The 24,490-nt window shown below is 46.2% G+C and overlaps 1 protein-coding gene across 2 annotated transcripts; it reads left to right on the forward strand.

The window, feature by feature from the left end:
* Nucleotides 1–1,877: 1,877 nt before the first annotated feature.
* Nucleotides 1,878–23,816, forward strand: KdelR (ER lumen protein-retaining receptor). 2 transcript variants are annotated; one of them, XM_075702051.1, is made up of 5 exons: nt 1,878–2,044; nt 10,055–10,314; nt 12,246–12,326; nt 16,945–17,197; nt 21,788–23,816. In XM_075702051.1, the coding sequence occupies exons 1-5, from the start codon at nt 1,954–1,956 to the stop codon at nt 21,820–21,822; spliced, it is 720 nt and encodes a 239-aa protein (XP_075558166.1). In that variant the 5' UTR covers nt 1,878–1,953; the 3' UTR covers nt 21,823–23,816. The 2 variants fall into 2 exon arrangements, with proteins under 2 accessions (XP_075558166.1, XP_075558168.1); XM_075702053.1 differs by lacking the exon at nt 12,246–12,326 and having other exon boundaries at nt 1,879–2,044.
* The last annotated feature ends 674 nt before the right edge of the window (nt 23,817–24,490 follow it).

A 24,490-nucleotide genomic window follows, 5' to 3' on the forward strand; every position in this document is an offset into this window, starting at 1 on the left:
AATACCAAACGTGCAGCAAGCTTTAGATTTCTAAATTTCTGTCTGCCACGAAAAATTCTAAGCTGCTATACATGACCAACAATTATTGAAAGCATTTGTATGAAACCCATTCTGGCAAATTTCACAGTGCAAAATTAAGAGCGCTGGTGCTTTATTGTGGACACATGGAGCACTGATTCCCCACACTTAAATAAGAGCTATTCTAATTTATCAAATTACCAAGGCACACCTTATCAGCTGGCCGTCAACCAGAAATGAAACATCTAGCCAAATATTACTCGCAACAACAAAAACCTGGCAACATTTTCGTTTTGCAGTTGCGAATATGGAACTTATTATTCGATAAAACTCACACTTGAGGGTGCACGTATGCTGCTATTGGTTGCGCACACAGAATGCGCACGAACTGTACTTAAGAGCTAGCTGATAACAGCAGCCTCTCAATTGTTCTCGCGTACGTTTGAGCGCTTAAAGGAGTCCTCATCCTGCAATCGCAGTCAAGTGCATTCAAGTATCCGAGATCACTGAACAATAATGCCCGCCCGCCAGTCTTCCTTTCTCCCGGAGCGATCGACGCGGACTATTAGCGGTGGAAGCCAAGATATCCATCTTCGAATCCCGTACTTCCGCGTCTTCTAACTAGAATACTCTCGCGCGAAAAGATAGTGAACGCGAGTCACCAAGATCAAATGGGGCAGACGAAAGACCTTCGAATAAACAGTACGAACAAGCAGTACGCGGTAACGCAAAACCGAAAGTAAGCTCAACGTGAAATGCGTTTTTCTAGTGTAGCTACTACAAGGGGAGTAAACGTGATCGCTGAACCTTGACACTTGTCGACCCCGTTTTTAAAAGTACATGTTTGGTTTCAGATGTGGTGTAATGATAACTGTGCACACCTGTTCAGTTATCAAATCGGGGAATCTGTCACCCGGAACGAAGAGGAATGGAGCGGGTTATCGAAGCAAACCGAGCACCTCTGGAACTAGCAAAGCCTGGAGGCAGGAATCTGCCAACTGCGGCACAAACCTCAGGCCTGTCGCATGTCAACTTGACGTCCAGCTACGAGAGAGGCCGACGCCCCGTGCTCGCAGAACGTTGTACTTCGTCGGTCACATGTAGGTCTTGATAAGATGCGGTCGGCTACATTTCCTGGATGCCCGCCTAAACAAAAACCCGCGCTTGCCGCTGAAGCTTGACTTTACGGCCACTGGACACTACGCTCGTGCCCTCTTTCCACTGCACTGTAGTTGTTGCGCAACTGCCCGAGGCAAGTTGCTTTCTGGAAAACTCAAGGTTACTCATTCACTGGCGTAAAAAGATTCGTGATGGGATTCTTCGCACGCATCGCACACTGGCCACACGGCACGTGACCCAACGTCGCGCCGTGACGTCACAACCTGCGGCGGGTTGTGATCACGTGGCCGTGGTACAGGAAGCGGATCACTTCCTGCAGTTGACGGCTGGCGCGTCTTGTTTGTTCTTTGCTCTTGTAGCTTAGTACTGCGAATACAGCTGGGCGCTTCAGTATAAGTACATCGCGCCTGAGTTTTGTTAACGAATTTAGTGCACTTTGGTAATCGTTGAAGGAAGAATCATTCGCTCATCGTCGCCGCAGCGGCTAAACCAACGAGCCCAAATTTCATGCAGACGATGTAGCTCGAGCGCTGATTGGTCGACCGATTAAAGAGTCATAATCGTTTTATGAAAGCCGCACTAGAGTACTAACAGAAGAGTTGACTTTCTTGAAGTATTCGGAAACATTACCGGTGTCTTGCAGGTTTCAAGAGTGCTTCGTTCACTGAGGTTAATTGCCGAAAGCCGACAAATGACACGCGAAACGTGCGTTAATCTAGCGCCCTCTTAAGGGCGTGTTGCCAAGCCACGTCAGTTGCAGCGCCGCCATATTTGCCGGCTGTGAGGGACGCGTTTGTGGTCGTAAAGCGTGAGAAGATGAATATATTTCGCTTAGCGGGTGACTTATCCCATCTCCTGGCCATAATCATCCTCTTGCTCAAGATATGGAGGACGCGGTCGTGTTCAGGTAAGCGTCACTCGCCTAGGCAGTCACACCGCGCTCAAAAAGCGTGCGGCTGTCGCGTTGAGCATATCGTCGTCAGCATAAGCGTGACTGCACCATTGCATCCCTAAATCCTTTTTCGCCCCGCTACTGTTTGACGGCTCCAGATTGCGCATTTAGAAGAGAGCCACCCGTTTGGTGCGTTCGGCACCTTTACCAACGCCGTGGTCAAATACGAGTGTTGGTCGCAGTTGGAAATGTTTGTAGGGGCCATGTAGTGCAGTTCGTTCGTCATTGCATTCCAAGCCCTTTAAGCATAAATGGACAAGCAGATGTGGCCACAACTCAGGCGACACCATCTGCGCCTCTTGCAAAACTGCCGAAACCACTGCTGGATCGTATCGTTCAGTGTGCGGGCGTGATGGAGTGTTTCTATACGCGCCGAGACTTGATGGGACGGCCGTAAATCTTTATCGCTAGCTCCTTTTGTCAAAGTTCGTTCCATCCGCTCCTCAGCTGCAGTGCGTGTTCGGTCATTTATTTTTTCTCATTTAAAGCTGTGCCCTGACGGAGATTCAGCTCTCGAGCAAGTATCCGAGCTTCCATACAATCGCTGGCCACTGTGCGAAATCCATAGGGAGTCGTACTCGTGCGTGGTCGCCCCCCCCCCGCTCCCCCCTTTTTTTGAGCGCACGAAATTAACTTTCACAGACAGCCCGACACGATAGCAGGCTTCTTTAGCTTTCTTACGGGACCTTTGAATGACGCGCTCCGTAATCATCTACCTTGATCGAACTCCGGACGATATCTCTCGGCATGCTCGAGCCTTTACCACTCGTCGCCGTAAGCGAGATGGATACGGCGCGGCGTATCAGTCCGCGGAGAGCGGATCTTACTGATAACGTCCATGACTGCGGCGATGGAGACGGCAGATAAAGCGTGAGAGCGCGGAGCTAACTCATTATGATCGCTGCCAAAACGGTCTCTGGGCTCGGTGACTGCTTAGTTCGTGTACCGGATGCGGTACAGTGGAAAAACATAGTCCGTGCATTTGCAAGCTCGAAGGCGTTAAACGTAAACCACTCAGTTGCTAGTATGTTGAGTTTCCGTCGACTCCTATTAGTGTGCTCACGTGGAGAAGTGTTGAGCACAAACGCACACGCGAGCGAAAGCTTTTCACGTGGCACCAGCAGCTAGCTGGCTGAGCCGTCTTCAGTATGGAGCAGTATGTTTGCAGGTCTACATTAGGACGCCCTGGATTGTAATTAAATGCTTTCTCATTGCAGTAGTGGTTGTGTGACACATTTAAGCAACAAGTAGCTTTCGTTTGCTGTAAAGACCTCTGCTGATTCAACTGTGGAAAAAAGAAAGTGACGAAGATAACAGGTCGACACCTCGGACCAACTGCTATCGCTATGCTGTGCTTATTCATGGTAACATGGTGGTGATGTATTGTGGGTATCTTCGTGTATGAAATGGAATTGATGGCTGAAATATAATGGGTAAACATTGTAAAAATAAAATGATGTTCATTACAATGGGAAACACAACCGGGTATAGAAAGCTTGGAAAGAGATAAACCATTTGCCATCTTTCATTTGGCAATGATTGAAAGCAGTAGCAGTAGCGTGCAGTCTTTGGTAAGGTCCATATCGGGGGGGAAGTGCGCACGATTTGAGAAAAAAGTCGAACATCATTGAGTACAGTTGGCCCACTCGTGCATTTCTCACAGATTTCGGGAATGCTTGACATGATGACAAGCACGGCAGTGTTTTTTTTTTTTTTTTTCTTTGCTGTACAGGTCTTTCACTAAATAAACAAGAATATTGGAGTTGGGTGCATCTTCTTCCTCCGTTCGTTCCTTCCCAATTCCCTCATTACTAAACTGGCGAAGAATTATCTCTCCAAGTGTTTTAGTTGAACATTACGCTTTTACGTAATTTGCATGCCTTGAATTTTCGCTATCTGGGAAACTCTAAGCATAGAAATGTGTTTGAGAGTGCATCAGAAGACTATTTCAGGAGCTTGAAGTTGTATAGAAAGGGAGAAGCAGTTTTGAATGGCAGCAGAATCGCGCACACGGAGATATCTGTCGTCGGCGCATCTAGACTCTGTACCCTCAAGTGATAATGATGCAGTTTATCACATTAACAGAGCAAGTTTTCATTGTCAATGCAAGCCCTCTGTTTTGCACGAACTGTGGCGAAATTATGAAGTTTACAAACCTGACGTGCAATGTAGTTACATGATGAAATTACGACATTTTGTCTCCACACTGAGTAATTCAGGCTGGGAAATTTCAGTAAGTGAGGAAACTTGAATGCAGCAACACCATCAATACCTAGCAGGTCCCTGTGCTGGCAGAGATCATGGAAGCTGGACAAGACCATTACAATCCAGCACCATTTTCAGTTGACATACTATTCTACCATCCCATATGTATATATATTTTTTTCTCAATCAGTGTGCCCTCCCTTACCATTCTGACCTACGAGAATGCTACCACTACCATTCAGTCCTGGTTAATTTTCTATATGTTACCGTTCTGGAAGCTACAAGATCAGCACCACTACTGCTTAGTTCCGGTTAATGTACCATTCATTACCGTTTCTAAGCTACAAGAATGGCATCACGAGTATTCCATTGATCGCACCGACCATTAAAGTAACAATAAATGGGAATAGTACTGTTACCATCTTAATTTATCATACTTTGATTACCATCCGTAGCAAGATGGGTCCTGGCATTCCCATTTTCTTTAAAGCATAATTATCGTGATAGTCACCATTGGGGGGCCAGGACCATAAGTGAACAAAGTATTTAGCACCCTGCCTTTGCTGTTGCTAAAGTGCTTACTGTTAAATTCTGATTGCCCTTTATTTGAATTTTTCAGTACATTTTGGTCCTCAGAATTGTAGGCGAGTGCTACTAATTGAATCCACAAAAAGATTATGAAAGACTGGTGCAAGGATGTCAGGGTTCGATTACCGTAATAATTATACTTTATTCAAGGTTGTTCATGTTCAACAAAACTAATGCATTGTCTTGAGGTCACGGCTAAGCATGAGAGCAAATGCCCGAGTAGCCAAGCTACCTTTTGCAGCAGCGTCATCGTGCAGTAATAAAGCACCACCATACAGTCACACATCTTAAGAATGCACAATCGTGTTCAGTTTATGCAGTTGGAAAATAGTACACACACATAAGGACGGAAGTGACCTAGTGAAGACTCACACGCAGCAAGAAAGAAACCTTGGCCAGCGCAGTCTTCAATTGTGACATCCTTTGCCAATAAGTCGTGTTCTGGTAAACAAACTGCTGGAAGAGTTCTAAGAGAGTAACGTGCCACCCTAGAGCACGAGCTAGCTAATGTTTCTCTTGATTGATGAGCATAGGTGTCGTTCTCCCAGCACCCTCTTGTGAGAGCCAGGTCATGTGATACAGCTGCATCAACCTTTCCATGTTGCTACGCTTCTGTCGGCCGGTGGGGTCTGGCAGATGCGCTTAGGCTGCGCGTGTGTCACAGTCCTATTGTTCGACATCTGCGAGCATAGCCTTCTTTATTTTTTTTTTTCCCCGGTGTGCATAGTTTTCATGCAAGGCTGATTTTATGTGCTTCCTGTAGTTTTAAAAAAAGGCACACACCTTTATAAGCTTACTGATTTTGTGCCTTATTGATAGGATACAATTTGCGGGAGAGTTCATGAAAAGCGAAGAACAAGGTCAAAATGCTTTCATAGTACTTTTCGTAAAACTGGTGGATAATGATGCTATCTACATAATTCCACCCCGCTACGTTCCTTCACGAAGAGGCTGTAGTTTATAGATATGGTTTATGAATTTTAACATGACTGATGTGGTTAGAGTCCCCTTTTGTGAAATTTTTTACCACAAAAGATTGCTGCCACCTCAGCTAATGATACATTTCTTTTCTTTGCTGGGATGACTGTCTTATCAGCTTTTTGCGACCGCAGATATTGCACTTTTTATGCTTGTTTCTTGATGTGTAGTAGTTGCATGTGTTTTTCTTACACTTGACATCTGAGCCACAAACAATGGTTTCTTAGATGGTACCTTAGATGGTCATGTAATGGCACATTATCTTGGCAAATTGGTGCTGCTGCGTGGAATCTTGCTTGGTCTTGCGCTGTCTTTGGTCTTTCAATTTGAAAGGGCCATTTGTTACATTGAGAAAAGGAAACTATTCTTCCGTGAAAACTAATTCACCCATGTCTAAAATAAGCATAAATATGAAAAATGCATATATAGCTCACAGGGACTTCAAGTTCATTTGTGGAGAACAGTAGAGCAGTAGAGCAGTTTTGGTCCTGTTTTTGCTGTACCCCTTACACCAGAATTCGGAAAACATCGTTTCGTTGTGGATGCTTTTTGTGACAGAGCAGTGTATAAAATTTTGAGAAAAACGTTGAAGTCGTACCTTGTTGAACCGTGGCCTGTATTTGCTTTTTTTCGCTAATGCACAAGGAATGGGGGGTGCTGAAGGTGGTACAGGCTGTCATACAGTGATAGGGCAGTGAGCCTAACACTTTCAGCCTTGGAAGTGTGGTTGCTATCTGCATAAGACACAATATAGGCAGTGCATGCAACTGCGCAAAGCACCTGAGAAGGTTAAGCATTTTATAGTTTGCCAGAAGTGTCTTAGAGGTTGGATTGTGCAACATCTTGACGAGACACACAGAAGAGACACACACCACAGAGCGCTACTTGCGACTATCGTTTTATTCCCTTGTCAGTGGAATAAATACAGGAAGATATTCGGGGGGAGGGCGGTAGCCAACACACCAACACGCCCAGTCGTCAACCTTGGCAAGTTTCAGAAGTTTCTGCAGCTCGGTAAAGTAGGAGTAAAGTGGTCGATGGGCACAAGCGCCATATGTTTGAGGTATTTGGACTAGCGCTGCCTAAGATTATGGACATTGCGCAAATGCTGTCTTGGAGCCTGTTTCCCGTAGTACGATTTTGTAGATGTGAAGTCACAGGTGTGGCAGATGTACTGTCAGCTCCTTAAAGCGTGCAGTTTTTTAAAGGAGTGCCAACACAGAATTTCAAAGTCGAGATAACTTGTGAGATCACACATACACAAACAGCACAGCATCTACAAAATATAAACGGCAAACACACCGTAAAACATAATTGAAATCAGTCTTAAAGTATGTGCATGCAAAAAAAATTGTGACAGAACTCATCTCACGATGGCAATGTGTTAGCATTGAATCAATCAATGACACAGCATATTTCCACCATCAAAATGAGTTGCGTATGATGCGTGTACTCCAGCAGGATTCCTCTTGTGCAGCTACCTAGGAACACTCGCGGCCATCTAGCACTGCCGTCACCGTGAAGCCTGCGCGCGGCCTCCAAAATGCATGGCGTGTTGGTGCATGTGAACGCTGAGAAATGCGTCATGTGGCAAACGGACTTCTCTCTCGTGCTTCCTGCTGGACACATTGCGCCGTCTAGTGGCACTGCCCAGAAGTCCACGCGTGGCCTCCAAGACGAGAAGCGTGTCGCGCCGGTGCCCGTGGAAGCTGATAGTCGTTGACTTGCTTGCCGCACGCTCAGTGGCACGTACTCCGTCACCAAAGTTGGCAAGAGGTTCATTGAAGAGCGGCACATGACCATTGCATTCATGGCGCAGCTGGCTGAAGCAGTGGCGCGAGAAGTATTCATTGAAAAGTGGCCCACACCCAGTGCGTTTGTGGCGTAGCCTGCTAATGTGTTGGGTTGCTGTCCTTGGTTGACATTTGTGACGTGGGTTCAATACCACTCAGCTCGGTGAAATAATAAAGTTTTCAATCAATCAATCAATCAATCAATCAATCATTGAAGAGCGGCACACACCTTCTAGCATATATCCAGCTGCCCAAGTTGGCATAGAAGAGGCTCATGAAGACCAGCACAGACTTAGCGGTACCTACCCAGCCTCGCGTCTACAGTGGCCCATGTCAATGTGAAAGAGCTTCGTTGAAGAGCGGTACTTCTGTACAAATTACCACATACGCACTGACCCAAGTTGGTGCCATGGTTGGCCTGGAACCACGTAACCTCAGCTTAGCAACCACGATCTGCCCAGTGACCCAGGTAGGCAGGCATACAGTTAGATGTGAACATACATGCAAACGAACAGATAGCCCCCTAAAAGTGTGTGAACACATTCAAACCACAAAGTGCAGCACCTCGCGACACTGACAACAAGGACGGTTTGTAAACATGCCAGAGCATAACAGAAGCAGCACTATGTCATGAGTTTGTGTTGGCTGCCACGCTCCTTGGTGTGTGCTCATCCCACGATCTAGCCCTTCATTGCCACACTGCCAGTCTTCCTCGGTTATTAGTTGTAGTGGGATTCCCTCTGTATCGCTCCAACGGTTTTTGCCGTGCTCGTTGAGATTTCCCGTACTATCTGCGTTTACTGTGCTGCACTGACAGTGCACGAAATGTGACTAAAGTACAATGTTGGGTGCGTATTGCATTGTCGGCTTTTGCCCAGAGCATTCTGGTTTGGTTATAGTCATGCATAGGTTTCTCTGCAACGGCCTTGAATGGCAGAAGGGGGAAGGAGTTTATTTCATTTTGATTTCTTAAAGACTCCGTGACGGGGTATTACATAAGGGATTTCCCGATTTCCAGCTGAGTTCGTGCACACCACCGCATGCAAGGAGTGAATCCCGCTGAAGAGCATCCGCATTTGCTCTCTTTGTTTAAAAAATACAATAAAAGGTTGATTTCATGCTTACCTCTGCTTTATTGTACTTAAAATTTGCAGAAAGGTAGCATTTTATTGCCCAGGTGGTTCATTATAACACACACTCTACTTGCCTGGTCTTCAAGAAAATTCAAGTTTGCCCTCATCTATGGGGAAGCCAGCTGCTGCCAAGGCAGCGCTGGCATAGGCATGTGGCGCTGCCTATTAGCAGCTGCTGGAAGCGAAGCAGTTGTTCCAGCTGGGCTGCGACGTGAGAAAGGCAGTTGACTTGAAGGTGCCTGTGCCTAAAAGCGATTGGCCGTGTCTTAGTATGGCGGCAGATTCCGGTCTGCAGAAAATTGTCAACACTGGGCAGTGACTTAAGTACGAGGGTGGCGAGGACATCGCGCTGGCATTCGTGTCACAGATTTGTGTGGTCACGTCGCCAGCTGCGTTTACAAACCTGCCATCCTGTCTCGTTGCTGTCTGAAACCGAAACTTGGATTGATTGCTTCAAACAAGGCTCGAATTAAGCGTTGCGCACTGGAGCAAATGAGGTTTCTGCCATAATAACTGGGCCATTAGAAAGATGCAAAATTTTTGCGTTGGTGTTCCTTTAATGTTGTGAGGTTCTGAACAACCCTGCTAACTTGCATTTGTGTGTGTGGGCAAGCAACTGATAACAATGAAAATCGTCAGGCACATCACAGTGGCCCACCCGCTTTTCTTTTATGTTTTAATAAAGTAATGAGCTCAGACTTCAAAAACTTTTTTTTTTCCTTTTTTTAAATCTTGCACCAAGGGTATCTTCCACTGGGGGCTCCGAAACGTATAAGTTGCAGTTGCCACAATTAGGGCTTATGAAACAGCAATGTGAAGTCAGGATGTGATGAAACTCCAGCCTCTGTTAAAGCAGCACGAGTTCACGCCATGTGAAGCAGGTGCAACATTCATGAAAAATAACACCAGACAAACTGTGTAGTTCCTACTTGGAGATGCATGTCAATAGCAGTATAGAGCACCAATCCTGTTGGTGCCTGCTTAATCAGTCTCATCATGCTCTTCTCCTATTATGTACTGTTTTCACCCCTAGTCCTTTTCAATTAAATGTTAAGACTCGCTTGGTGCCTGTCCTTTGTAATCATGTTGCCAGTGCAATATAAACAGGACAAAAAAAGAGGGTGCAGACACCGCAAAGACTGGTGGGGGGGCCTGCATTTGTTATCGTGTCGGCGACTTCTTGTTGCGACGCTTGTAACATTGACGAAGAATTTGGCAGTCAACTAGCCCGTGTAACGATGTTGCTTCTGCTTCCTCTTGCTCCTCAGGCATCTCCGGCAAGAGCCAGATTCTGTTCTCCATCACCTACACGGCACGTTACCTGGACCTGTTCACGACGTTTGTGTCGCCATACAACAGCGTCATGAAGGTGGTGTTCCTGGCCACCTCGTACGGCACGCTGTACCTCATGTACGTCAAGTTCAAGGCCACCAATGACCGCAACCACGACACGTTCCGCATCGAGTTCCTCCTGGTGCCCGTCGTTCTGCTTGCGCTACTCGTCAACCATGAGTTCACCCCGCTAGAGGTGAGCTCGTACAACGGCCCGTCGCTTCCAGTGCACGGGAACCATTTTTGCTAATGCTTTAAGGTCGCGGTGGTTGATATAGCATTGCCATTACGTTTCATGCAAAGATTCCGTCAGAGCAATTCCAGAAGTCGGCGATAATTGGATGAATATTTCCACGATTTGCAAAAAGATTCACTGAGCAAAGCTTGCTCGAGGGCCACAGTATAGCTTACAGACATTTTTATTGGCATAGGTGTCAGACGGATTAGGTTACAGCGAATACTGGAAATGGATAAATAAGGCATGTGTCATGTTTGTTTAAACCGAATGCTGCAATGCTCATTAACCCATTAGTGCCCATTGTAATTTTGAAAGTACATCACCATTTTTATGTGTAAATTATTAAACAAGTAAGAAACTGCTGTCCTTGGTACGCGATTTTCATAGAAAGAGCATTGCCAAGACAACCACATTGCACTCTTTTGTCAGCTATACCATTGTCTTTGATATGGTCATCACGATACTTGCAGAAGTGTTGAACATAGCAGAGATTGCTGTCCTCGCAGCTTATTTATCCCTTAACAGTCCATTTTCAGAAAAATGTCAGTGTATTGATGCTGATGATCTTTATTGAAATTCGTCGTTACTTAAAATTTATCAGACTGTTTTAGTTGTTCCTAGATGCCCTCCTTATCATTTTCTTTTAACTATGTACAGGTTGTCACCGCCTGCATTTCCAAGTAAAAGGATGGAATGGGAAAAAGCTAAACAACCCACTTCCTAGAACGGCAACAGATGTTAAAATACTGTGTTTCCTAGAAAAGCAGCTTAGATGCACCCGTGTGGCTCACTAATATAAGGTTTTTGGTATGTGTTCACACAAAAGGCTTTAAGTGCATTGCTCTGCTACTTGAGGCATACCTGCCAACCTGCGGACATTAAAATTTGGAAATCGCTGGAAACAACACTGAGAAGGGGGAGGGGGTTGCAAGGTTGTGTTTTTAACCTTGCTCTGTGCACACCGTTCTTGTTAATGAAGTGTGATACATACACACTTCGTTAACAGCCTTTTACTTTTACTAAGCACAGCACACAAACAGCGTATACTGACAAGCCACACATTATGTTTAGATCAGTTACTTTATGAGCAAATTTGTGGTTGCCAACGCTGCCTGCTTTGGGAACTTGCTTGAAGCAGCTGCTCCTCCCCCCCCCCCCCCCCCTGCATCTTTCCACCAGCAGAAAACTTCCATCGAAAAGTTAGGAGATCGACAAGCTAATGTTGTTCACGAACAGAAATAAGTTTTCAGAAAACGGTGCAACAGTCATGAAGTTGTAAAATGAGCACAAATTCCTAAACTTTATGAATAATTCAGGAGGATTGGCAGGTATGCTTGGGAGCATGCAGAGTGCATGACCGAATCTAAGAGATGTAGCCTATTATGTCACGTTAACATTTTCCTCTTCTTTTTCCTCTCTGTATTTCTTCTCTCCTCCTATCACCTTTTATTCCCTTTACCCCTTTCTCCAGCACAGGGTAGCACGCCGGTATTTACACTGGCCAACCTACCTGTCTTTCCCTCTTATTTTCTTCCTCCTCCTCTAGTGTAGCAAGTGGGTGCTATGAGGCATTGAACTTAGCCAATGTTTCTTGAGAAATTTAGCAGTGCCGTTTGTTGGCCATTGTGGTGCTTGAAAAGGTGGCAATACTGCAAAAAAGAAAGTTGTCAGGGGTACTAAGGACTTGATAAATTTAGCGTCTCTCTCTTGCTAAGTTGCCACCGCTGGTGTTAGGCTTTCTTTTTTTTTTTCTAAGCACTGCGCCTGTGTGCTCTCTTCTCATGTCCTGATTTGCTGTGCTGCGCCCCCAACCACGACCCTGACTGCTATTGTCTGTGTGTCTGGCTACGTTCTGAACTTGGGGGTGGCCCTCCTTTCTGCCGACACAGACACTACCCGGCGGCCAAGAGCGAGGGTTTTTCCAAGTGGTGTTCTCCCACGCCACCCTGGTGTTCAGGGATCCCTTGGAGGTAGAGGATGGAGCTGTTGTTCTTGGCACGGCCTCACAAATTGGGCCCTGGGCGGGTGGTTGCACACTAGGTGGCAGGAGCGGTGGTGGGACTCACTGTTCTTTTTTGTTTTCTTTTTTGACCGGCTGTACTTGGGCCAATCATGCTGCAGGAACGCCAGCTTTAGCAAGAGAGAGGCTGAGGCACGCCAGAGAGCTTATTGGCGTTACTTGACTGGCGATAATTAGCTGACCAATTTGACAAGCAAACGGGTGCAAGTGGACACCACATTCTTGGATAACTTGCGTTAAGAATGGATGTCTAGAGTACACAGTGTGCAAACAGGATATAATCGAGACTGTTTATAGTGAGGAAGATAGCGACAGCACAATGAGTGATGGAACAAAAGGGGACAGGCATAATGTTAAGAGGCACCAAAGCGGTGGGTTGAACTTGCACCTGTGAACTCTGAAAGCTGTGGCGTGAAGGAAGTATCGGGCGAATGAGGTGGCTGCCTCAAGAAGAATCCCTTAGCAGCAGCACCTTTACGTTGAATAGAACTGCAGCTGGCCAATGTCGGAAAGCCTGCCGGGCTGTTCTGTAGGCACAAGTTAAAGGTTGATTGAGTCACCTTGCATTCACCCTCTGAAAGCAAGGCTGTGGACAAAGTGGCCAGGAAGAGAAGCGTGCACATGAGGCTCAACGCTTCAACTTCGCGCTTCTTTCTTCCCGTCTCTGTGTCGACCACAGCCCTGCTCCTCGAGGACAGTCCGTACATGTTGAGATTTCAGCTGTATTGGGCGATTGGGGTTCATAATTGCACCTGCAGAGGTCGCCGCAGCGCTCTCCTGCTACAGCTTGTATCCTGTGGCCCTTGCCTTCTCCCACCCTTCCATTAGCATGGCCGCCGGGTTCTGCCTGCTCCGGGTACACACGTGCTGCGGTCAGAAGGATTCTCTTGGCTGTGCGCATTGAAAAATGGCTCGGAGGGCTTGGGCTCATGGGTGGGACATGCAATGCCATCTGGTTGAGGGTAGCACAGGCCGAGGCTTTTTTTCCTTTCCGCCACATGGTTGGGTATCCGATGCCTTTGCTAGGGCATGGGTTCGGGCCTGTCCTCTACCTGCAAACCATGAAATTAATGTTGTCTGTTTGGTCAAGAGTGCTGGCAAACCTGCACTTTGACTGCTTTCGCTCGCGTTGCAGGATGTGTGGGGTCAATAAAAGGTCAAGCAGTGGGATGTGAATGTTAGTAGTACTATATAGCTTAATGAAGCTTAGAACGACAGAAAGCTGAGCTAGTTGGTAAGGATTCATTATGCAAAATAGAAGTGAGGCTTGCAGACAGGACACAAGAGTCCACTTGTCTACTTCTCTATTCTTGTGTCCTGTCTGCACGCCTCACTTCTATTTTGCATAATGAATAGCTTAATGCCCTGGTTTCTGGCACAAGAAACTAAAGCCTGTGCGTTTCTAAATGAATTGCAATTTTCTTGAATGAATTGTTCCACAATTGAGGTCTGATTGTATTGTAATCTTATGTTTTGCCATCTGAACAATATGGGACAGCTTTTTTGCGTTGATTTCTTTCGTTGGCCCTGCACATCTATCCTTATTGGAAAATAAGTTCTACTGTTTTGTGTGCTCTAAACAAGAGCTGTGGGTTTGGGTTTGTGGAGAATATCATGACTGACCGTAAAACCGCTTGCAAGCTGGTGATAACTGAGAATCACTGGTTGTCATGTTTGGCTTTTACTGCAGTGTTGGTTGGGTTCTTGTCCTGGGTATTTGTCTGCATGCTGCACGTGCGTCTTACTGCAATCAGTATGCATTCCGGCTGGTCTAGTGCAAGTGGATGCACCAGGATCGGGCGCAGTCTGTCGCATGTGACCAAGTGTTCTTAAAAAAGGCTGTTTCCAAAGCTTCTACTTGTGCTGTTGTTGGCTTACTTGAAGGAACTTATTGTGCACTAAGAGTCTAGACTTCAGTTGTCACATTGTGGTGTCCTGGCCTTTTTAAGCGGCACGAACGGGTTCAGCGCTTGCCTGGCTTTCCAGAAGGAGATGTTGGGAATAAGCTCATCTTGCCATGTAGGTTGAAAAAAAGAAAAAAAAAAGGAGTCTTGTTCATGCGTTGCAGAACTTGGACTGTGTTTGGCCGAGAGCTATCTCGTGTTACCAGTACGTGCAGCACTAGCAGGTGATGACAAAGCAATGAACGAGCCAAGACGGAGCGCTATCTTGATCTGTCCCGTTTCATTCCTTGCTCTATCTTCATCTGCTTACACTGTATGTGCCTGCAATTTGCAGTGTCCTAACAAGTAGCTTGTAAACATGTTGGCTCCTTATGTGCTAACTTCGAGCATTGTCCATTGGGCACATTTTGCGATGTGTGCACGTGTTGTAATTTGAGTGTGCACTGTAGGTGCCCCTTGGCTGATTACCTGTAATGTCTGAGCTGTACGTGAACATACATGGCTCGCCACCCGTGGTGGGCCTCTAGCAGGCATACTTGTGTATCCCCATGTGGAACTTTATCTGTTGCACTGCGGGTCCCGTTAAAGCATCTATTTGAACGAAACACCTGTTCGACGTGCTACAGCAGGTGGCGATGACAACTTGTGCTTGGCATACTTTACCCAAAAGCCAAGAACAAGCTGAGCTCATTTGCGGCTCTTGAGAGGTTAAAAAGAGTAGAAACTTACCTTCTTTTTTTAATATAGTTTGGCAGTATGACATGTCCACAGTGTGGTACATTGATAGAGTGAATGCGCATGTGTACAGCATAAGCCACTACAGCCGAACCCACTTATAATGCTACCGGTTTTAACAAATATTGGTTGTAACAATGAGAAGCTGCTGCATCCTCAACTTTTGTATGTTTTGCATGGTGAAATAACTCGCATACTACAATACCCTGATGCAGCATTATTGGTTATAACGATGAAGTCTGCTTGGTGTCCGAGCTGAAAGGTAGTTAAATGCGAAATTCTTGAAAAGAAAACAAGTAATTCGAGCAGCTGCGCGATGGCCCGCTGCTCGAACGGCCGCCGTGCGCTCATTTTCCAGTCTTCTCCGCACGCCTCGCTCCCGTCGTCCTTCCACCCCTACGAACACAAATGGGCTGCGCCTATATCTCTACAGTGTGCCGCCCTCTGAAACATGAATGGACCACGCCAACTGTGCTGCTCGCATCTTGCTCGCTGGCTCCTCATGCAGCGCAGCTCTGCAAACAGCGTAATCGCCCGTGTTCGTCTTCGTTGGTTCCGTCGAAATTGTTCCTGGCCACATGGTTTCTCAGCCTCTTTTGACTTGTCGCCGAAATGGAAGATGACTGACCCGCCCGGTGATAATCGGCAGTGCATGATGTTGCTTGTGAAAAGAAAGTGCAGGGCTATAGATTTGGAAACTAAGTGCTTCTAACCGATGAGGTGATCATCGCGAACGTGCTTGCATCGGATAGCAACGGCGACGACGGCAGCGATGGCACGGTAGGGCAGGCTGCCTCACCGTTGACCTCTCAGGAGGCCCGGCAGATGATTCAGTCCCTCCGGGGCTTTGTTTTCGCGAGGAACCTTCCGCTGCACTATGTGGAGCACATGGACACCTTGGAGAAGGATGTCGGCAGGGCTGGTGAACATAGGGTTTTCCCGTGCAATGCAGTGCGGCGTACGTGGCGAGACGCTTGTGGCGATCTCGCCTCAGCGTTTCGTCTATATTTCTCAAGCTGACAGGCTGCCGCGGCAACCAACGCGCTGCCTCGGTGGTGCTCGGATATCGATTGCCACACGTGACCCCTCTTTGCAGTTGTAGCAGTGCCATGGCTTGTTTCACTTAAAGCAGTGATTTGGGCTCGTTGGTAAGACATCGTGAGGCTTATAGCGCGTGAAAAAGACAAGGACGAAAGACGTGTGTGTGTCACGTCTCACTTTCGTCCTTGTCTTTTTCACGCGCTATAAGCCTCACATTGTTTCACGGGATCGGAGTGTCCAGGAAGCAGTTAAACGAGTGAGCGCAATCGGCAGCCGGATGGAGGAAGGTGGTGGGGAGGGGCAGTGGCCTCCCCGCCATTATAGTTTGCTAAGATAAGCTCTGCCATACCCCTAGTTTGATTTTTTTCATGCAACCCGGTTTTAACAATTATCTGTTATAACAGCGGAATTTTCGTGGCATTTGAACATTGTTATAAGTGGGTTCAGCTGTATCCCTTTCTAGAAACTCTGCAAGGGCGTGGCTGTGCAACGGACGACTTGCAATAGGTCCTGCCAGAATTTGCTTATTTTTTCTCTTGCAACGAAAAGACGGAACCAAGACAATAGATCCCGCGCCTAACTGGCCATCGCTGAAATTCTTTCACTCTGCTCAGACAGCAAAGGCAGGCTCTCTAAAGAACTACTCTTTATTCTAGGCCTAAATTTGCACGGATTGCGGTCTGTAGTCTGTAGTTGATGTGTTCGAAATAGCACCTCCTGCAGAGCAAATTTTGACGGTGCGGGCTTGTGCATGGTTGCCGCAAACATTGATGGCTTGCAAACATGTTGCGAGCACGTGTGCATGACGCCAGCCTGACGAGTTTGCCCCCCCTGCTCTGCCATGGCACGCCTTGCCGTGGCGGTCATCGTCTGCGCGCCATGCTACAGGTGCTGTGGACACTGTCCATCTACCTTGAGGCGGTGGCCATCCTGCCGCAGCTGTTCCTGGTCTCCAAGACGGGCGAGGCCGAGACCATCACCTCACACTACCTGTTCTGCCTGGGCTCCTACCGGGCCCTGTACCTGCTCAACTGGGTCTACCGCTACTACACTGAGAACTTCTATGACCTCATCGCCATTGTGGCGGGACTGGTGCAGACTGTCCTCTACTGCGACTTCTTCTACCTGTATGTCACGAGAGGTGGGTGCTCGGTGCTTCAGCCGTCTTCGATTGGCAGTCTTTCACATCTCTTCCATAACATATGTCATGTATCATTGTCCATCTTTATTACGAATATTTTTAGGCCTCTATACAGCCGTGCTTCATCCACTTCTCGATGGTCATTATTTGTTTAGCAATGGCAGTTTATTACAGCCTAGGCGCTCCTTGGCCACTTCTCGCCCATGCGCCAATAAACTCCTGTGATCATCATTTCACATCTCTTATCTACTGTCTTTGCTAAAACAGAAATTCGAGCAATGCTAACGGACGACCTTATTGGTGACTATGCAAGCAAGGCTATGGAAGCGAAGCTTCTGCACTGCTACAGTGACCTACAGTTTTATGGGAAAGTTGCCTTGTTGCTCAAATTTTGCAGCAAGGTCGCATGATGTGGCTGGGATTGTTTAATGGAATGCTTGGCTCTCTTGCATGTGTTGTTAAGAAATAAATAAAAACAAATTTGCCTTCGTTTGCACCTTTCTTGGTGCCCACATTGAACCTCTAGTGATTCATGGAAACTGTGTCATCTCGAAGCCTACGCTTTGCCGCACTGTAGACGTGGAGAGTAACAAGGTGACATCATAACCGCCGCTCAGGAACTTAAAGTGGGTTGGAAACATTGCGAGTTAAAAAGTGTTAGTTGTTTGGAGACGCTCAAGCTGATGAAGCCAGAGTGCAAAGGAAAACAGGACTACTCAAAGCACTATCTACCAAAGGAATATGTACAGTAAGCCCTCGTTAACTGAAAATCTGATATCTCGAAATATCAGTCGAATTTAATTTTCTCTCTCTCTCTTTCTTCTGACCATGCTGTCAACTCGTGTTGTTCACCTCTTATCTCGAAAAGCTTTTGTGCTGGACTCTGGATATCTAGAAAGCTTGACTTCGAAAAAGTAACAAGGCATCGTCGCTTGCACAGGCTTTTCACCCCGTGGCAGCCAGATGGCTAGCCTGGCCGTGGCTAGCCTCCTTATCTTCCCTCCTCCTTTCTGTCTATCACCATTTGTGTGCACTTTCTCAGCTGCTTGCTGCCACTTTGTTGTGACCTGCACACAGTTGCGGTGCACTAGGCATCGAGCTCCCCCCCCCCCTCGTCTTATTAAGGTGCTGTCAGGGATACATCAATCTCGTCACGGCTTAGTCACGCTGCTGCCAAGAGAAGCCAGCATGCGAGCCCACAGCACCTCAGCGAGACCGGGGGGGCTGACAAGCGGATTTGTCTCGAATTCATTAGGATGCAGAAAGTAACAGCATCAGGTTTTGTGGGTGCCTGGAAGCGGTTGTGCTTGGATGACTCTGGCCTCAAGTATTGCATTAGGATCAGTCGTCTTGACTCTGTGCCCAACATGCTGACTTGGCAGAGTGTTGTGGTTGCCGTTGCATGTACATGTTAGCATGTCCAGTGCCGATGCACGCAAAAGTGTCCGAGAATGTCACTGGTGGCATTTTAAGAAAGGCTCCGTGTAGTCTATGTGCGGCCAGGCAGCTTCTAGTTTTCGTGATTTCTCTTATCTAGAAATTTGTTCCCGTCTTAACAGCTTCAAGTGATGCCCATGTGTTAAGAGCAAGCTTTAGCTCGGGCCCAACTCCGATGCAGCCTATTCAAATACATGTAAAAGGCAGAAACACTTTTCCAAAGTAACGGCTAGGCCGATTTTAATTAAATTAGTTGCATTTTAAAGAAAAAAGTTAATTGTAGTGTCCGTTAGAAGTGTAATTTTTATTTAGAACCTGCATTTCTTTTTAAAAATTTTCAAAAATTGGTCAGTTCGAAAAAAATAGATGCACGACATTTACCAATTCATAGCTCTGTACCAAAAGGAGATATCACTGTTCTGTAAACTGCATTCATTAGAGCATCCAAAGCAGACAAAAGTGATATATCAGTTTATATCTGTTACATTGCTTACAAGGGTTCTGTGAAAGTCCTACTCACATATTAGTGATATATGTGAGAACCGTGTATAATACATCAAATTTGTCCACTTTAGGTCTGCTGGTCGATGGAATTCACAGTACTGCGATACCCTTTTTCATTGCTGAGTTACAGAGGTCTAAACTTGATGGGTTTTTTTCTTTTTCTGAAATTCGTAATTTTCGGCAACTTTTATAAATAAGCTGACAGCCTAAATAAAAAATTTGCTACAAACAGTCACCAGATTTTAACTTTTCTTTTAAATGCAGCAAAGCCCATCAAATTTTGTGCAGTGGTTGCCGAGAAAAACTGTTTCTTCTTTACCATGTATATAGGTAGGAGCCCCCGAGCTAAAGCTTCCTCTTAATTGTATTGTTAACGGGTGGGCAGAAACATAAAAGGAACCATAGAATAGAAGCGAATGACTGAACTGCCATTAGAGGGCTAAACATATGCACGTTTCAATATTCCGTTCATGTTATATACTTCGCTGTTTCAGCTCTCACGATTTATTCCAAGATGTTTTCATTCAGAATAACTTTCGTGGAATACGTACACACTATTAAAGGAGCACAGACACCAAGTTCTCCTTTGTTTGTTTATTTCTATTTTTTGCTCTTGGGGTATAACATACAGCATCTAGAGAGCCACAATGGCACCCAGCATGCGGACGATTGTGTCCCCCGGTAACTTAATATAAAGCGATTTCCATCGTATAATGCCAGATTTGAAGATTTTGAGTGTACCCGACGTCACTGAGTTTACGTGGCCCACCTAATCACTGACCGCTACGAACTCGCCTGCCATCTTGTTCGGTTTTGCACATGTGCCCGTGTTCGTTGACGCCGAAGCTAGGTGGGAGAGATCCAAGTGCACGTCTCCCCCACCTATCATCTCTCCCACCTAGCTCCGGCGTCGACGAATGTACTGGCAGCTAACGTATGTGCAGCTGCTCTGAAAATTTGTCGCTGCCAGGATCTTTAGTATCGTGCCATCTTGCTCTCAACAATGTTTTCGTGAAGGCCATTGGGACAAGTCCTGAGAAGGGAGCCACGTTACATTTATAGATTTTACAGTTGAAATACATTGCCATTTAGCCGTCCACTGTCAATCGTACTTCGTAAAAGCATTTGTCGTAAGCATGCAATGCTTATGCTGTGGTCAATTTAGCCTCTAAATTTGGTGTCCACTCCTTTGAGCCTCCCCACCCCTCCCCCCTATTTTTACAGCGAAGCTGTATATAATAGCTACCCTGCAGCGCTGGTTTATGTCCGTCTGTTTATGGGGGTGAAATGTGAAAACACCCGTGTGCTTAGATCTAGGTTAAAGAACCCCAGGTGGTCAAAATTTCCGGAGTCCTCCACTATAGCGTGCCTCATAATCAGAAAGTGTTTTTGGCACGTAAAACCCCAAATATTATTATTATTATCCATCTGTTTATGCGTCGTGTCGACACAAAAAAAAGTTTCATCTCCAGTTTTTTGCGAATGCTCAGTAGCTCTCAATCTAATATAGGTATCATGGAAAAAATCATACTGAAATTGGCTGCTAAGACGACTCTATGAACGCCAAGTTTCATTTACTTTTCATAATTATGTAGTTGACAGTGAAGTTGTAAACTTTACAGAATTCCCGTCAGCTATCTATACATGGCTGTTTACGAGGGGAGTAACAGAAAACGGCTGTAACTCTTGTTTTATCTACTATCCCAAAACAATTCATGCTGAAATTTGCCCCTAAGATGACTCTATCATTATGCCGAGTTTCACTTACTTTTCATTATTACGTAGTTCACAGCGAAGTTGTAAATAGTATTGTGGAATTCCCGTTTGCCATGCGGCGGTACCTACACCTGTCACTACTTCATAAAAGAATAAGAATAAATCACTCCAAAGTCAAAAGATGCATTCGTTGTCTTTGTCCTTCAATAATAATATATACCACCTAGATGCGTCAATTGAGGTAGCACATACCACAGCTTTGCTACTCGTCCTTCAGAGTGGAAGGGCTAAGTTTTTTCATGTGCTTCATGCGTTACATATAATTTGTGGATTCTTTCTGCCTTGTTGCTGCGGCTGTAAGACTCGCGACCCAGTCAGGCAGGAGTTTGCCTTTAGTCGTGCAACCTTGTAATTTGGCAATTTTGTAAGATTGTCTGAAATAACGTATGAAGAAGAGGAAAAAAAGAAAAACACAGTTGTCACAACAGCTCTGCAAAACATTGGAAAAGCAGCAATAATGCAAATCTGCAGAAGCCTTGAACCGATAGACTGGTGGCATCTTGTCCTGCTAACATTCTAGTTCTTCCTTCAACAGCACTATTGGCTCGCTTTTGCAGCTGTCACGCATCACTGTAGATGGCAGTGTAAGTAGTTGTCTTGGAGTCACTGCGGCAGCCCCAGTAATGTGTATTTTGGCATGGTGTTGGCATCCTAAGTTCACAACAGTGCAATGTGAGACAGAAGGACGCACGCAGTGCTTGCGTGCTTAGATTTAAGTGCACCTTACGAGGAACCCCGGTTGGCCAAAATTAATCCGTGACTCGTAATCAGGTTGTGGTTGGGCACGCAAAACGAAAGCCCACAATTTGACTTAAGTGCGTCTAGTCGTACATTCATTTAGATGTTTTCCACCTCTTTTCCTCTGTGTTGCAGTTATCAAGGGAAAGGCACTGAAACTGCCCGCCTAGAAGCAAGCCAGGCTCCCGGCTGTCCGAAGTGCCGCCGCAAACCGCCCTTCCCACCTTTGAAGGAGGAGGAGCGAGCGCACAGACAACTTGGTTGCCGTGGACGCTTTCTGCAGTCACCCCCCCTCGGCAGCCATTGGTTGTGCTCGGCAGTTCCTTGGATGCATCCTCTGTTGATACTGTTTTCTTTCTTTTTTCCCGTCGTAACTCACCCATTCCTTTTTTCTCTCTCTCTCTCTTTTTGTCTCATATGGACTGAAATTCACACCGGCCCTGTGCTTCCCGACTCAAGTCTTTTCTGTTTTCTTTTTTCTCCACCCTGTGTAAACAACTTCCTTTTAAAGCTAGAAACTCGTTCGACGGGGTTTGCGGATGGCTGCTTGGAGCGGCATCTCCTTGTCGCCCCACCGCTTGCGAACGACTGCAAAGTGGTGACCAACTAGTGTGGTAAGAGTGCCCTTCCGAAAGGGCAGATTGCCAGTGCTTGGAGGAAGTACATTGGGCCACAAAAGCTTACGGGAAATCAGTGCAAGGACAAATGCGAATTTCCACTTCGTTAAGGCCCGACACTTCTAATTTAATGGAACACCGCGTAGGTTGTAAGGGCTACTGTGTATACTACTTGCTGGAACCTTGAATTGTAGGCTACGTGGCTAGGATTCGTGGGAGTTCGTTTTTTTTTTCTCCTTCGGCAATTCTGCGTTCTGTAAACTTTTTTGGCCAACTGTATGTACGTGCCACAGAACCAACGCTGCAGCATCAAGGGTGGCTCCTCGTTTCTCTTCATCTTTTTTTTTTCCCCCAAGCGGTTATTACTACTAGTCTGTTGTCTCTGAGCACTCACGACGACTTGTGACCCGGCGAAGTTGGAGCAGGGCCGAACTCTCATGCCGCCATCTGCAAGCCCCGCCCTTCGCTGTCCAATGTGCGATGATGTGAAGTGGCTTTGTTTTGTAGACTATCAACTTGCTTCATGAGTCTCTTGCCCCAAGCCGAGCGTCTTGAAAGTCACTTTGCACTTTTTTTTGTTCTTCTCACTGAGTGAATGAAAGGGACATTGGTGGCTCATAAAGGGTCGTGTCGGGGGTGGCCGTACGACATCTTGTGTACAGTCTTAGCGAAAAAGAAAAAAAGTGTTCCTCTGTCTCCCTTCTTGCAAGTGTGTGGACGATTTATCATTGTTGTTATTACTGGTTATATACATTTCTTTTTCCTTTGATGATGAGTGCGTGTTTAAAGTATGGGGAAAGGAGGCAGATTTCGAAGTTGCACATGCGTGCTTGTCAATGCCAGTGTTCGGTAACTGCCTGCCGGAAGTATAATTATGCAGGAACGAATCGGAAAAGGCACGCAGAACGATGCTTCGGCCCGAATGTCTTCATTGAAGCAGCATCGACAGCATATGTGTCTCTCACCGCCAGCTTTCTTTATTGCCTTGCGATGTTGGCTCTTTGCACATTTGCGATCAGACGAATGCACTTCATCTCTGTTAAAGTAACCATGAATGCTTATGTTTGGGCAACTCTGTCATGCAGCTTTCTTTCATCGCTTCACATCGCACAAGTGATTTCCAGTGATGATTCGAGCTCTTCCTTACAAAACCAGTGTTTAGTGCATCAGAGCGTGACAGGAAATGTACAGTAGCTGCCGTAGTACTCGCAAACCGCCTACCCGCTGCAACCAGTGCTGTTTGCATGGTTTTCGTTATCTTTTTAGTAGTTCACGTGTGTTGTATGTACTGGTGACATATGGTTGCCAATGTAGGAAAGCGAAAAGGTGAAGCTCGGGGAAACTTGCGGGCTGTATTTAAATGGAGAAAAAAAAAGTGGGTGCTGGGTTATGGTTTCAAGCTGCCTGCAGGGGCGCTGCCGACTCCTGCGGAAGACGACGCAGCCAAAGCAACTCATTGGATCCCATCTTCACTTCTCTCCTTGTCACTGGCATGGATTCAAGGCATGGATTGTGGTGCAAATAAAACATGGTTTACCGATTTTGGATCCAATCATCGCCTTCTCTTGTTCTGGAGGTTGAGTGGTCGCAAGTGGCTGTTGACGCGTGTGCTCACAGAAAATCATCAGGAATGAGAGTTTGACACAAGGAAATTGGGCGAGGAACCTGATGCTGCTTTGTGCAGGAACCCTCTGTACAGTGGTGCGGCTGTGCTTGGTTTGGAAATACAAGTTACCAGCTAGCGAGACTTGTCGGGGATTCTGTTTGGCTGCTTATGCATGTTGAAACGCAAGCACCAGCAGATGTTCGAAAAAGATTGCTATAGGGAAATCGGGCACCAAGTTATATTCTAGCTTAATTTAAAATTCTTTCACTCTGTGTACTCTGTTTCATGCTTAGCCGGCAACCCTGTGGCATCTGTGCTGGTTGTACAGTCGCAGAATGCAAGTTTTGCAGAGCGCTTCTTTTTTTATCTTCCAGAATTTTCTACGGAATAACTACATAATTTATTACAAGTACAACTTGTGGCCATGTAGCTACGTCAAATTAGTTATTTTTGCACCTTCGTGCTTCCGGTGTGCAACATGCGACTTGATTGGTCCTCAGCACGCCAATGGCTGCAGTCAGTTGTGTCGCACCACATGTCTGGTTGTAAACGGAATTGGATCTGCGATGCCTTCCACATAAGGAATGCATCGTGTTTTGCGGCACGAATTTACGA

This window comes from Dermacentor variabilis, chromosome 8, assembly GCF_050947875.1.
Source record: "Dermacentor variabilis isolate Ectoservices chromosome 8, ASM5094787v1, whole genome shotgun sequence".
Classification (NCBI taxonomy): domain Eukaryota; kingdom Metazoa; phylum Arthropoda; class Arachnida; order Ixodida; family Ixodidae; genus Dermacentor; species Dermacentor variabilis.